General features: G+C 45.0%; 1 protein-coding gene across 1 annotated transcript in view; it reads right to left on the minus strand.

Annotated features, from left to right (window-relative positions):
• The window catches only part of LOC144488546 (uncharacterized), a 28,653-nt gene that overhangs the window by 11,396 nt on the left and 4,006 nt on the right, over window positions 1-13,251 (minus strand). Inside the window, exons 2-4 of the mRNA XM_078206605.1 lie at window positions 11,722-12,823; window positions 10,277-10,289; window positions 5,979-6,104 (exon numbers count right to left, since the gene is read on the minus strand). Of these exons, the coding sequence (XP_078062731.1) occupies window positions 5,979-6,104; window positions 10,277-10,289; window positions 11,722-12,823 (1,241 nt within the window). The remainder of the gene's footprint in view (window positions 1-5,978; window positions 6,105-10,276; window positions 10,290-11,721; window positions 12,824-13,251) is intronic.

Genomic DNA, 13,251 nt, shown 5'->3' on the forward strand with positions numbered 1-13,251 from the left:
AACTTGCCATACTTATCCTTCACCCTTACAGGAATGTGCCGGTCCTGAATCCCTATCAACTTACACTTGAAAGCCTCCCACACGCCAGATGTTGATTTGCCCTCAAACATCTGCCCCATCTGGTAGCTATTTATTAGCTACCAGTCATTAACAGATGAGAAATTAATGAGCCTTAATTGAGTTATAGTTAATCAATGAATCAGTCGTTATAGTAAAAGATTGAGTTTTATTTGCTGTAAAAGATTAATTGCTGTGTATGTAAAGAATGTGCAATGAGGATAAATGTACTGGCGAGAGAGACCTTCAAGCTCTGATTAGCCTCAACATTTGAAACTGTGAGAATAAGGGGATTGTACAGAATCAGATAAAGGGATAGTATGAACCAGTTCTCTTGTATTCCTGTCTAAGATAATAAGAAGTGATGGTGTCAGTAATTGAGGATCCAGTTAAATTAATCTAGTGGTCAAATTGACCAATTGTCATGATACAACAGGCCCAAATCTGACGTGAGGTAATCGTCACTTTGTGGATAAAAGTAGAGGTTCTGAAGGTCTTCCTTGGGAGCCAAATACTGAAAACTCCCGAGGCTGAGTTCCAAGGAAATTACTGTCAGAGAAGGAACCAGACTCCCAAGGCTGAATTCCACAAGAATTCCTGTGAAAGAAGGAGCCAGAGAGGGTTATGCTTCTACGGACCGATCACCTGCATGAAGTTGTAAAAGTCAATATCTTAAAGTTGTTGAGTAAAACTTTTTCATTCAGTAAACTTCTTTTTAAATTTCCTATCCAGAGAATTCTGCCTTTACCACAAAAAGGGCAGGGAACAGGCTACAGATGAATTAAAGAGAAACCATTTGTGTCCAGAACATTGTGAATATCAAAGAACAACAAAGAACAAAGAACAATACAGCACAGGAACAGGCCCTTCGGCCCTCCAAGCCCGCGCCGCTCCCCGGTCCAGGATTGAATCCTGAATCCAGGATCCCCGCCCAATTTTCCAGCCTATCTACATACCAAAATTCTATCCACCGAGCTGTCCCTCACAGCTACGATGCTTTGTTCATTACAACCTATTAACTCACCCCCACCCCCCCATTCCAGACCATGTGATCTCCAGGGAGAGGCGAAAACCCAGAGTGAAAAACCCCAGGGCCAATATGGGGAAAAAAATCTGGGAAATTCCTCTCCGACCCCCTGAGGCGATCGAAACGAGTCCAGGAGATCACAATGGCCCCGATCGGAAAATGCTTCCCAACCCTAGTCATTTCCACTTCCACGAACACCATATGAATTCCCTGCCCCCGAGACAGGTTCCCAACTATCCGCAGTCTCGCTCTGTACTGGCACCAGCAAGATAATCATAGAATGAAGCCTTGAAACGAGAAACAAGGAACAATTAGCCCGCGCCGCTCCCTGGTCCAGACGAGACCACTCTTTTGTATCCCTCCATTCCCACTCCGTTCATATAGCTGTCTAGATAAGTCTTAAACGTTCCCAGTGTGTCCGCCTCCACCACCTTGCCCGGCAACACATTCCAGGCCCCCACGACCCTCTGTGTGAAATATGTCCTTCTGATATCTGTGTTAAACCTCCCCCCCCTTCACCTTGAACCTATCCTTTTACTCTGGTTGTCTTTGATGCTCAAGTCATTTTCTGATTGTTTTAACCATGTTCTGTTTCATTAATAAACTTTGATCAGTAAAATATTTGATTGTTCTGGACTTTTCCTGATGAGATTGATGCACTTTAGGGAAAGTGGGTGAGAGGGGTTGGCAGGCTCTTTAACAGAAAGTGAGTCCCTCTAAGGTAATTGGCAAAGGAGCCAGAGGGGGAGATGAGATTTTATTTTATATTTTTGACACAGCGAGTTGTTCTGATCTGCCTGAAAACAGATTCAATAGAATCTTTCCAAAGGTTAAAGACTTGAAAGGGAAGAATTTGCAGGGCTGTGGGGACAGATCAGAGTGGTAGGATGAATCAGACAGTCCTTTCAAAGAGATAGCAGGGGCACGATGGGCTGAATGGACTCCTCCTGCAGCCTGTCAATCTCAGCCTCCTGCTTTTGTGCAGGTTAAAAGGGACAGATTTCATTGCAGCCTCTTCCCTGTATCTGTATTTAAAGAGACAGGTTTCTCTTTAGCTCTGAGTGACTGATATAACAATTGGTTGGAGGCCCATTTCCCAGTCAGTCCTCCAGCATCTTCCTGTCTCTCTATTAGTGCGACGCCCAGGGCAGTTTCCCAACTGGGGCGCAGGCCTCATTATTCACAGCTAAACTCAGCCCTCAGCTCCGTCGCCTGGCTGTCATTGACACAAGCAATAGAGAGACAGAAAGGTGCCCCAGGCTCAAATGGGAAATCAAAACTCGGGGCTTTAAATGAACTGTTAGGATCTCTGTAACGATCAACAATTTTAAAAAAAGAATTCTAAGCCCAGTGAGTAAATTAAAGAATCACACGACAAAACTTCATGTTTCTGGCGTTTATTCCAACAAACTGGAAGCAACAATGACTAAACACTTTTTTGAAGGGAACATTGCTCTTAAACTTAAAATTAAACTTTGCCCTTTTACTCTTAACACCATCAAATATCCCACTCAACCGTTATATTTTATTCTGCCTTGGAATGTTCACACTCTTTCTCCAAAAACCAGTCCAAAGTGATTCTTTACTCCTCAAGGGTTTATTTCCATTGTTTTCCTTTTCCAGTCTGGCAACCTTTAATCCCAGAACTGTCCTTCACAGTGATGGTTCTCCTGGACATTTTCCCACTAACACAAGCAAGGCGAATCTTCCAGCCTTGTTTCACAATCCTCAGGAAATTGTGACCAACATTCAACATCGGAGCAGATGTAGGTCATTTGGCCCTTTGAGTAGGCTCCACCGTTTATTTAGGTCATGGCTGATCTGTTTGTGTGGAGTTCCACATTCTCGTTCTAGACCCGATACTTTTGATTCTCTTACCCAACAAGAATTGGGATAAAGGCAAAATTCTGCTGTTGTTGGAATCTGAAACAAAAACAGAAAATGCTGGACAATCTCAGCAAGTCTGACAGCATCTGCAGAGAGAGAATAGAGACAACATTTTGAGTCAGGATGACCCTTTGTCAGAGCTGAAGACAAGGAAAATCGGACATAATTTATACTGTCAGGGTCAAGAATTGGGAAGCAATCTATTAAACCTCCTCTGAACCACTTTCAATGCATTTGTATCATTTCTTAAATAGGAGACAAAGCTGCACCCAGTATTCAAGATGCAGTCTCCATAATGCCCTGTATAACTGAAGCATAGTAAGAAGTTAAACAACACCAGGTTAAAGTCCAACAGGTTTATCTGGTAGCAAATAAACCTGTTGGACTTTAACCTGGTGTTGTTAAACTTCTTATTGTGTTTACCCCAGTCCAACGCAGGCATCTCCACATCATAACGGAAGCAGAACATCTTTACTCCTGTGTTCAATTTCTCTCATAATAAAGGATAGCATTCCATTTGTAAGAACTTTGATTTATTTGAACTAAGATTTATGGGGGTTGCTTGTTTACAATAACCTCCCTAATCGTAAATCACACCAGGTTCCAGTGACTTAACCATATGGCAAGAAAGAACGCTTTAAATCGTGAATTCAGAAAGTTTATTAATCATTAAAAATGTAACAAGTCAGAAAGATAAAACAGAGTGTTGATTAACAGTGAATAGAGAAAGAATAGAAAAATGTTGAAAGCCCATCTTAGCCAATTCCCATAAATCTTCAATTATAAACTAAAATAGACATGAGTTTTCAGATGATTTGAAAAGAAATGAATTGTCTGCTGAAAGGGTTAACTTTTCTACAGAACCTAAAGGGATGGGGAGTGAGCAGAAAAAAATTGGCACACAATAATACCACTTTACACAAGTAAAAAAATCAAAACAAACTAGATTGTAAACTTCAGCTCTTCATTTTTTTGTTATATTCCATAACCTAATTATTTTAATTTGATCAGTTTTTTTAGGGATGGATAACTTCTGTTCTTTATAAACTGCTTCACTCATTTTGCTGATTCTACATGGGCTCAGAGAATCAGAACCCAGACTTTATCATCCTTATCCTTTTTCCCCTTTTGCCACCACTCCCTCTGTTTTGCAGGAAGGTCGTAGGGATTCCAATCAGAACTAATCATTTTATCATAAAAGTTAAATACTGCGGATGCTGGAATCTGAAACAACAACAGAAAATGCTGGAAAATCTCAGCAGGTCTGACAGTATCTGTGGAGACAGAATAGAGTCAATGTTCAAAGTATGGATGACCCTTCATAAGAGCGGTTATGAAGTGTCTTCCAGACTCGAAACGTTGGCTGTATTCTCTAATAATTTTATCGATACGTTTCTTGTTCTTAGTTTCCAATTAGCAGGTAAGAGACCTGTCCAGTCCTCACTCGAGCTCTGATTTTTTCAATGGCCATGCTTGAGTCAGTTTATGACCATTAGAATCTACTCAGAGGTCTGCTTTTCAGTCCAGTGCTATTTGGAGTATACCGTTACTTCACCGACTAACGGGTCACAAGTCCCTCAAAGTTCTTATCACAAATTTGGGATAAAATAATTTAAACAATGCCTGAGAACGCTTTTTAACTTCTTAACCAACTATCTCCCACTGTTTGTTGATTGGTCAGACCTTCTCTTCACAGATTCGGGTATCTCAGCCACTGAACACCAGCCGGTCCTGGAATAAGTTTAATTCTAACTCATTCTGAGTAAATATTCTCACCAGGTCCTCTGTTGGGCACTAAGCAGCTTTAATGGTCCGTGATTGCAGAAACTGAGCAGTCACAGGAATGTGGTCAAGATAGTCCAGTCCCATAATGCCTCACATTCAATCTGCAGTCCTTCAATTATAACAGAATATGTGGCTGTATGTAGCTGCCTCGACCATGGTCAACCCCAACACTGCCTTCCTGAACTGCTACAATGCCTGAGGTGTAAGTAAGCCCACAGTGCTGTTAGGGAGGGATTTCCAGCTACATATTCCAGACTTTCACTGGACTGTAGATGGATACCAGATTGACATATTCCATTCAACCACTCCCAAGGTGAGTTATTCCAATTCCTTTATTGTCCAGGACAATATATTCACAATATCATTAAAACAGGAATTAAACATTCCCATTTGGTTTCAGGTTCTAACATATTCTGTTAGTTTGTTCTTTATTGTCAATGTCAGGCTGGGGTTGTTTCCCTTGGAGCAAAGGAGGTTGAGGGGAGATTTGATAGAGGTGGACAAGATTCTGACAGGTTTAGATAAGGTGGACAAAGAAAAGCTCTTCCCATTAGCTGAAGGGACAAGGACAAGGGGGACACAGATTTAAAGTTTCAGGTCAGAGATGGAGGGAGGGATGTGAGGAAGAAAATGTTGATGCAGCGAATGGTAATGACCTGGAACTCGCTGCCGATGAGGGTGGAGGAAGTGGAGACAATAAACAATTACAAAGGAAATTGGATGGGCATCTGGGGGAGTTTCAAACAGAAATGCTGACTAAATATCTCTGAACTTCCTCACACCCGGTCACTCTGTGATCCTTGTGAAATTTGAAACCAGGTATTCACAACAAGACTCAAAGAGCATCAGCCCACTGGAGGGAAAGTTGTGAGACCGGCCAGTCCAGCAGAAAGAAACCCTCTGACCCTCCCCATTGACCAACTGTGAGAATGAACAAAATGCAGTCCTGGATGTAACTGAGAGCAGAAACAATAACAGCAGAATCCAACCCCCGTGCACTTGTTGGTGCCTCAGCAGCCGTGATGAAATTCTGAACACTTTTTATACACTGAGCAGGTGGACAGTTTCTCCCCAGTGTAACTTCACTGATGTCTCAACAGGTGGGATAACTGAGTGAATTCCTTCCCACACTCAGAGCAGGTGAATGGTCTCTCCCCATGTGAATTCGCTGGTGTCTCTGCAGGTTGGATAACTGACTGAAACCCTTCCCACACTGAGAGCAGGTGAATGGCCTCTCCTCAGTGTGAACTCGCTGGTGTCTCTGCAGGTGGGATGACTGAGTGAATCTCTTCCCGCACTGAGAGCAGGTGAACGGCCTCTCTCCAGTGTGAATTTGCTGGTGTTTCTGCTGGGTGGATAACTGACTGAAACCCTTCCCACACTGAGAGCAGGTAAATGGTCTCTCCCCAGTGTGAACTCGCTGGTGTCTCCGCAGGACGGATGATCGAGTGAATCCCTTCCCACACTGAGAGCAGGTGAATGGCCTCTCCCCAGTGTGAACTCGCTGGTGTGTCCGCAGGTCGGATGAACGAGTAAATCCCTTCCCACACTGAGAGCAGGTGAATGGCCTCTCCCCGGTGTGAATGTGCTGATGTGTCCGCAGGTCGGATGACCGAGTGAATCTCTTCCCACAACGAGAGCAGATGAATGGCCTCTCCCCAGTGTGAACTCGCTGGTGTATCTGCAGGTTGGAAAACTGACTGAACCCCTTCCCACACCGAGAGCAGATAAACAGCCTCTCCCCAGTGTGAATTCGCTGGTGTCTCTGCAAAGTGGATAACACAGTGAATCCCTTTCCACACTGAGAGCAGGTGAACGGTCTCTCTCCAGTGTGAACTCGCTTGTGTGACTGCAGGCTGGGCAACAGAGCGAATCCCTCCCCACACTGAGAGCAGATGAATGGCCGCTCCCCAGTGTGGCTGCGCCGATGAGCATCCAGCAGAGAGGGGTATCTGTATCTCTTCCCACAGTCCGCACATTTCCATGGTTTCTCCATGGTGCAGGTGTCCTTGCCTCTCCCTTGGGTGGACAATCAGTTGACGCCTTGTCCACACACAGAACACGGGTACCGTCTCTCCCCGCTGTGAATGGTGATAGTTATTCAGGCTGTGTAACTGGTTAAAGCTCTTTAGTCCGTGCTCTGGAACACTCTCACTCGGGTGTGGCAGTGTGTTGCTGCTTTTCCACTCACTGATGGCCGAAGTCTTTTCAAATCCAAGTGGAAGCTTCAATCTGAAGCTCAGTGACCAACTTCCGCATTGAGACGTCACAATCGAGCGCTGCCTGAATCAGCCAATAGGAATTACTGGGCTCCGCAGTGCCGCGTCGGGATTCCAGTGCGCAGGCCCGGGCGCGCGGACCCGGGAGCCCCGCCCCCACCCATTGGTCTCCCTCCCCCTGCACCTCCTCCAGCCACGGTTTCCAGGCAACCGGCTGACGACTCCGGGCCAGAGCGAGTAGCCGCTCGGTGATCTCCCCCTCCCCCCTCTCTCTGCTGCTCCAAAAACAGATCGAGAGCGACCTCTGGCGGCAGCCGCACTGCGCCTGCTCCGGACAGCTCGGCTCAGCTGCGCTCTCTGCGCCTGCTCCGGACAGCTCGGCTCAGCAGCGCTCTCTGCGCCTGCTCCGGACAGCTGGGCTGAGCAGCGCTCTCTGCACCTGCTCCGGACAGCTGGGCTAAGCAGCGCTCTCTGCGCCTGCTCCGGACAGCTCGGCTCAGCTGCGCTCTCTGCGCCTGCTCCGGACAGCTGGGCGAAGCAGCGCTCTCTGCGCCTGCTCCGGACAGCTCGGCTCAGCAGCGCTCTCTGCGCCTGCTCCGGACAGCTCGGCTCAGCAGAGCTCTCTGCGCCTGCGTGCTGGGCTGCCAGCTGAGGGAGTGGGGGAGGGGACTTTGCAAAATCTCTTCCCATCATTTTCTTCCCAGTGCCGCAGTTTGATTTGAAACAGAACAGCTTCTGTTTGTAGCTTCACCACAGACTCAAACTTCACACACAGACTCAAACTTCACACACAGACTCAAACTTCACCACAGACTCAAACTTCACCACAGACTCAAACTTCACACACAGACTCAAACTTCACCACAGACTCAAACTTCACACACAGACTCAAACTTCACCACAGACTCAAACTTCACCACAGACTCAAACTTCACACACAGACTCAAACTTCACCACAGACTCAAACTTCACCACAGACTCAAACTTCACCACAGACTCAAACTTCACCACAGACTCAAACTTCACACACAGACTCAAACTTCACACACAGACTCAAACTTCACACACAGACTCAAACTTCACACACAGACTCAAATTCACACACAGACTCAAACTTCACACACAGACTCAAACTTCACACACAGACTCAAACTTCACCACAGACTCAAACTTCACCACAGACTCAAACTTCACACACAGACTCAAACTTCACACACAGACTCAAACTTCACACACAGACTCAAACTTCACCACAGACTCAAACTTCACCACAGACTCAAACTTCACCACAGACTCAAACTTCACACACAGACTCAAACTTCACCACAGACTCAAACTTCACCACAGACTCAAACTTCACCACAGACTCAAACTTCACACACAGACTCAAACTTCACACACAGACTCAAACTTCACACACAGACTCAAACTTCACACACAGACTCAAACTTCACCACAGACTCAAACTTCACCACAGACTCAAACTTCACACACAGACTCAAACTTCACCACAGACTCAAACTTCACACACAGACTCAAACTTCACCACAGACTCAAACTTCACACACAGACTCAAACTTCACCACAGACTCAAACTTCACACACAGACTCAAACTTCACACACAGACTCAAACTTCACACACAGACTCAAACTTCACACACAGACTCAAACTTCACACACAGACTCAAACTTCACCACAGACTCAAACTTCACCACAGACTCAAACTTCACACACAGACTCAAACTTCACCACAGACTCAAACTTCACCACAGACTCAAACTTCACACACAGACTCAAACTTCACACACAGACTCAAACTTCACACACAGACTCAAACTTCACCACAGACTCAAACTTCACACACCGACTCAAACTTCACCACAGACTCAAACTTCACCACAGACTCAAACTTCACACACAGACTCAAACTTCACCACAGACTCAAACTTCACCACAGACTCAAACTTCACCACAGACTCAAACTTCACACACAGACTCAAACTTCACACACAGACTCAAACTTCACACACAGACTCAAACTTCACCACAGACTCAAACTTCACACACCGACTCAAACTTCACCACAGACTCAAACTTCACCACAGACTCAAACTTCACACACAGACTCAAACTTCATCTCAGACTCCAACTTCACCACAGACTCAAACTTCACACACAGACTCAAACTTCACCACAGCCTCAAACTTCACACACAGACTCAAACTTCACACACAGACTCAAACCTCCTCCTCTGGACAACATCTGTGAGGAAAACACTTTCTTTCCCCCCCCTGGGAAATACAGAGACAGAGAAATTCTCTGGAACTGGAATTAGAGCCAAATATACTGAGGGGGAAAATGTTTGTGATTTTGTGGAACCTGTTTTTATTGTCTGAGCTTTTTAAAGTGTAATTTATCTTGTCTATTCAAATACCGTTTCTCTCTTTGCATGATTTAGTGATGCTGATTTAAGATAAATTTCTGAAGTAAAAGTTTTTAAAATGTGAAACGGTGTCCTTCAATATTCCATTGGACTTTTCTGGAAATATGTTTACTTTTTAGGTTAATAACGACAGATATATGTCTTGTGTTGATAGAAGGTACATCTTGGTATATTTTTGTTTCAGTCATAAGATTCATGTATTGTTAGTTTTATTCTTGTTATATAATATAAAATCACAGAATCCCGACAGTACAGAAGGATGCCATTCAGTTAGACTCTGGCTGATCAGATTAGCAAGATTTATTTGATTCTATTCTGTAGATTAAGCTGCAGCTCAGTTTTATGGGAAATTAACATCAGCAGAAACAAACTCCAACTCTCACAATGTGAACATGTGAATTAGGAGCAGGAGAAGGCCACTCGGCCCCTCGAGCCTGCTCCACCATTCAATAGGATCCTGGCTGATGTGATTGTAGCTTCAACTCCACTTTCCTTCTTACCCCTCACACCCTTTGACTCTCTTGTCAATCAAGAATCTATTAAATTCAGACTTCAGAATATTCAGTGAGCCAGCCTCCACCACTCTCTGTGGAAGAGAATTCCACACTGTAACAACCCTCTGAGAGAAAAGGTTTCTCCTCATCCCAGTCTTAAATGGGAGACCCCTTATTTTTAAACTGTGCCTCTAGTTCTCCTCTCTCTACAATCAACATCCACTCTGTCAAGTCCCCTCTGAATTTTATATGTTTCAATCAGATCCTCTCTCATTCTTCTAAACCCCAATAGATACAGGCCGAACATGTCCAACTTTTCATCATATGACAACCCCCTCATCCCAGGAATCAGTCAAGTAAACCTTCTCCGAGCTACTTCTCACACAAGTCCTCTCTTAAGTAAGGAGATCGAAACTCCTAGAGTACACCGTGCTCGAGATGTAGTCTCACTAATACCCTGAACAAATGTAGCAAAACATCCCCGCAATAAACAACAATTCATTGACCTTTCTAATCATTTGCTGTATCCGCACATTAACGTTTCCTGATTACAGTACCAGGACACCCAGATCCCTCTGTACCTCAAAGTTCTGCAATCTCTCTGTTGAAATAATCAGCTGCTTTCCCATCCTTCCTGTCCAAATGGACAAGTTCACATTATCCAAAAATCTTGTTCCAGCTGCCAACTTTTTACCCACTCACTGACCCTATCCATATCGCTTTACAGGCTTGTTATGGTCATTCACATCTCACTTTCCCACCTAACTTTGTGTCATCAACAAATTTTGACCCTGTCAGTCATCCACATCATGAAAATAGTTTGTCAATAGTTGAGGGCCCAGCACTGATCCCTGTGGCACTCCATAGGCTACACTTTGCTATCCCAAAAATGACTCCTTTCTCCCTCCTCTCTGTTTCCTATTAGCTCATCAACCCTCTATCCATGCTAATATAAAGAATCGACGTGGATGGGACGCTAATATGCCTTATGCTACGAATTCTTATTTAGTGTGGTAAACTTTGATGTGGCACCTTGTCAAATGCCTTCTGGAAATCTAAATACACCACATCCACAGGTTCCACTTTATCCACATTGCTTGTTACTTCGTCAAAGAAATCCAATAAATCAATTAACATGATTTCCCTTGCACAAAACCATGTTCACTCTGCCTGATTGCACGGAGATTATCTGTGTCCCACCCCAGCTCCTTAATAACAGAATGAACATGATTCAATCCTGCATGGGATTATTTATTACTTAAATAATAGATAGATAAATAAATAAATGAACACGGGCGGCACGGTAGCACAGTGGTTAGCACTGCTGCTTCACAGCTCCAGGGTCCCAGGTTCGATTCCCGGCTCGGGTCACTGTCTGTGTGGAGTTTGCACATTCTCCTCGTGTCTGCGTGGGTTTCCTCTGGGTGCTCCGGTTTCCTCCCACAGTCCAAAGATGTGCGGGTTAGGTTGATTGGCCAGGTTAAAAATTGCCCCTTAGAGTCCAGAGATGCGTAGGTTAGAGGGATTAGCAGGTAAAATATGTGGGGGTAGGGCCTGGATGGGATTGTGGTCGGTGCAGACTCGATGGGCCGAATGGCCTCCTTCTGCACTGTAGGGTTTCTATGATTCTATGATTCAGTCCTGCATGGGATTAGCAGCAACAGCAGAATCCAATCCCTGCAATGACTTGTGAACTTGCTGGTGTCTCAGCAGATTGGCTGACCGAGCAAATCTCTTCCCACATACGGAGCAGGTGAATGATCTCTCTCCCGTGTGAACCTGCTGGTGTCTCAGCAGGTGGGATGACTGAGTGAAACTTTTCCCACACATGGAGCAGGTGAATGATCTCTCTCCAGTGTGAATTTGCTGGTGTCTCAGCAGGTCCTTAGTGCATTTAAAACTTTTCTCACAGTCAGAACATTTAAAAGGTCTCTGATCAGTGTGGACCAATTGATGTGCAATGAGCTGGGGTGGCTGAGTGAATCGTTTCCCACATGTGGAGCAAGTGAAGGGTTTCTCCCCAGTGTGAATCCGCTCGTGTATCAGAAGGTGAGGTGAATCAGTGAATCCCTTCCCACACACACAGCAAATGAATGGTTTCTCCCCAGTGTGAACTCGCTGGTGTCTCAGACGGTGGGATGAATGGGTGAATCCCATCCCACACACCGAGCAGGTGAACGGTTTCTCCCCAGTGTGAACTCGCTGGTGTGTCACCAAATCCTGTTTACTTTTAAAGCTCTTCTCACAGTCAGAACACTGAAATGGTCTCTTATCAGAGTGAACTCGCTGGTGTGTTTGCAGCTGGGATAAACGTCCGAATCTCCTCTCACACACGGAGCAGGTGAATGGCTTCTCCCCAGTGTGAGTGCGCTGATGGACTTGTAAATCATTTTTACTTTTAAATCTCTTCTCACAGTCAGAACATTGAAATGGTCTCTGATCAGTGTGAACAAGATGGTGTGTCAGAAGGTGGGATGACTGAGTGAATCCCTTCCCACACACTGAGCAGGTGAATGGTCTCACTGCCATGTGAGTGCGCTGGTGTCTCAGGAGGTCCTTTGTGCTTTTAAAGCTTTTCTCACATTCAGAACACTGAAACAGTCTCTGATCGGAGTGAACCTGCCGGTGAATCAGGAGGCTTGATAAAGCATGACACCCCTTCCCACATTCGAGGCAGGTGAACGGCCTCTCACCAGTGTGAACACGCCGGTGTGTATAGAGGCTGGATGAGTAAGCAAATCCTTTCCCACACTCAGAGCAGGTGAACGGCCTCTCTCCAGTGTGAATGCGACGATGAATATCCAATTCAGACGGGTAATTGAATCCCCTCCCACAGTCCCCACATTTGAATGGTTTCTCTGTGGAGCGGGTGTCCTCATGTGACTCCAGGTTGGATGATGAGTTGAAGCCTCGTTTACACAGAATATGTGTCGGGTCACTACTCAGTTAGAATGATGTGATTATTTTTCAGACTTTTTAAACCACTTTCCACATTCAGCACATTGGAAACTCACAGGTGTGTTTGTGTGTAGGTGCTTTTTCAGTCACACTGATGTTTGAAATCTTTGCCCGCAGACAGAATGGACATTTCTCCTTCTGGAGACAAAGGCTGACGATATTCAGTTTCTGACGAACCAAATTACTGAAACAGATCTTGATGTGAAGTTTGGTTTGAGTTTCACATCTGGAAATCCTGCTTCATAATACCTTGCAAAAACAGTTTACAAATACCATCACTGTCAGTGCAGGATAGAAATTCTGAACAGACAATTCATAGTTTCTCTGGAACATATTTTCCTCTCTTGTTCCCCCAAATCTATAAATCCCCGTCCCACAC

The sequence above is a fragment of the Mustelus asterias genome, unplaced genomic scaffold, assembly GCF_964213995.1.
Source record: "Mustelus asterias unplaced genomic scaffold, sMusAst1.hap1.1 HAP1_SCAFFOLD_1653, whole genome shotgun sequence".
Classification (NCBI taxonomy): Eukaryota; Metazoa; Chordata; class Chondrichthyes; order Carcharhiniformes; family Triakidae; genus Mustelus; species Mustelus asterias.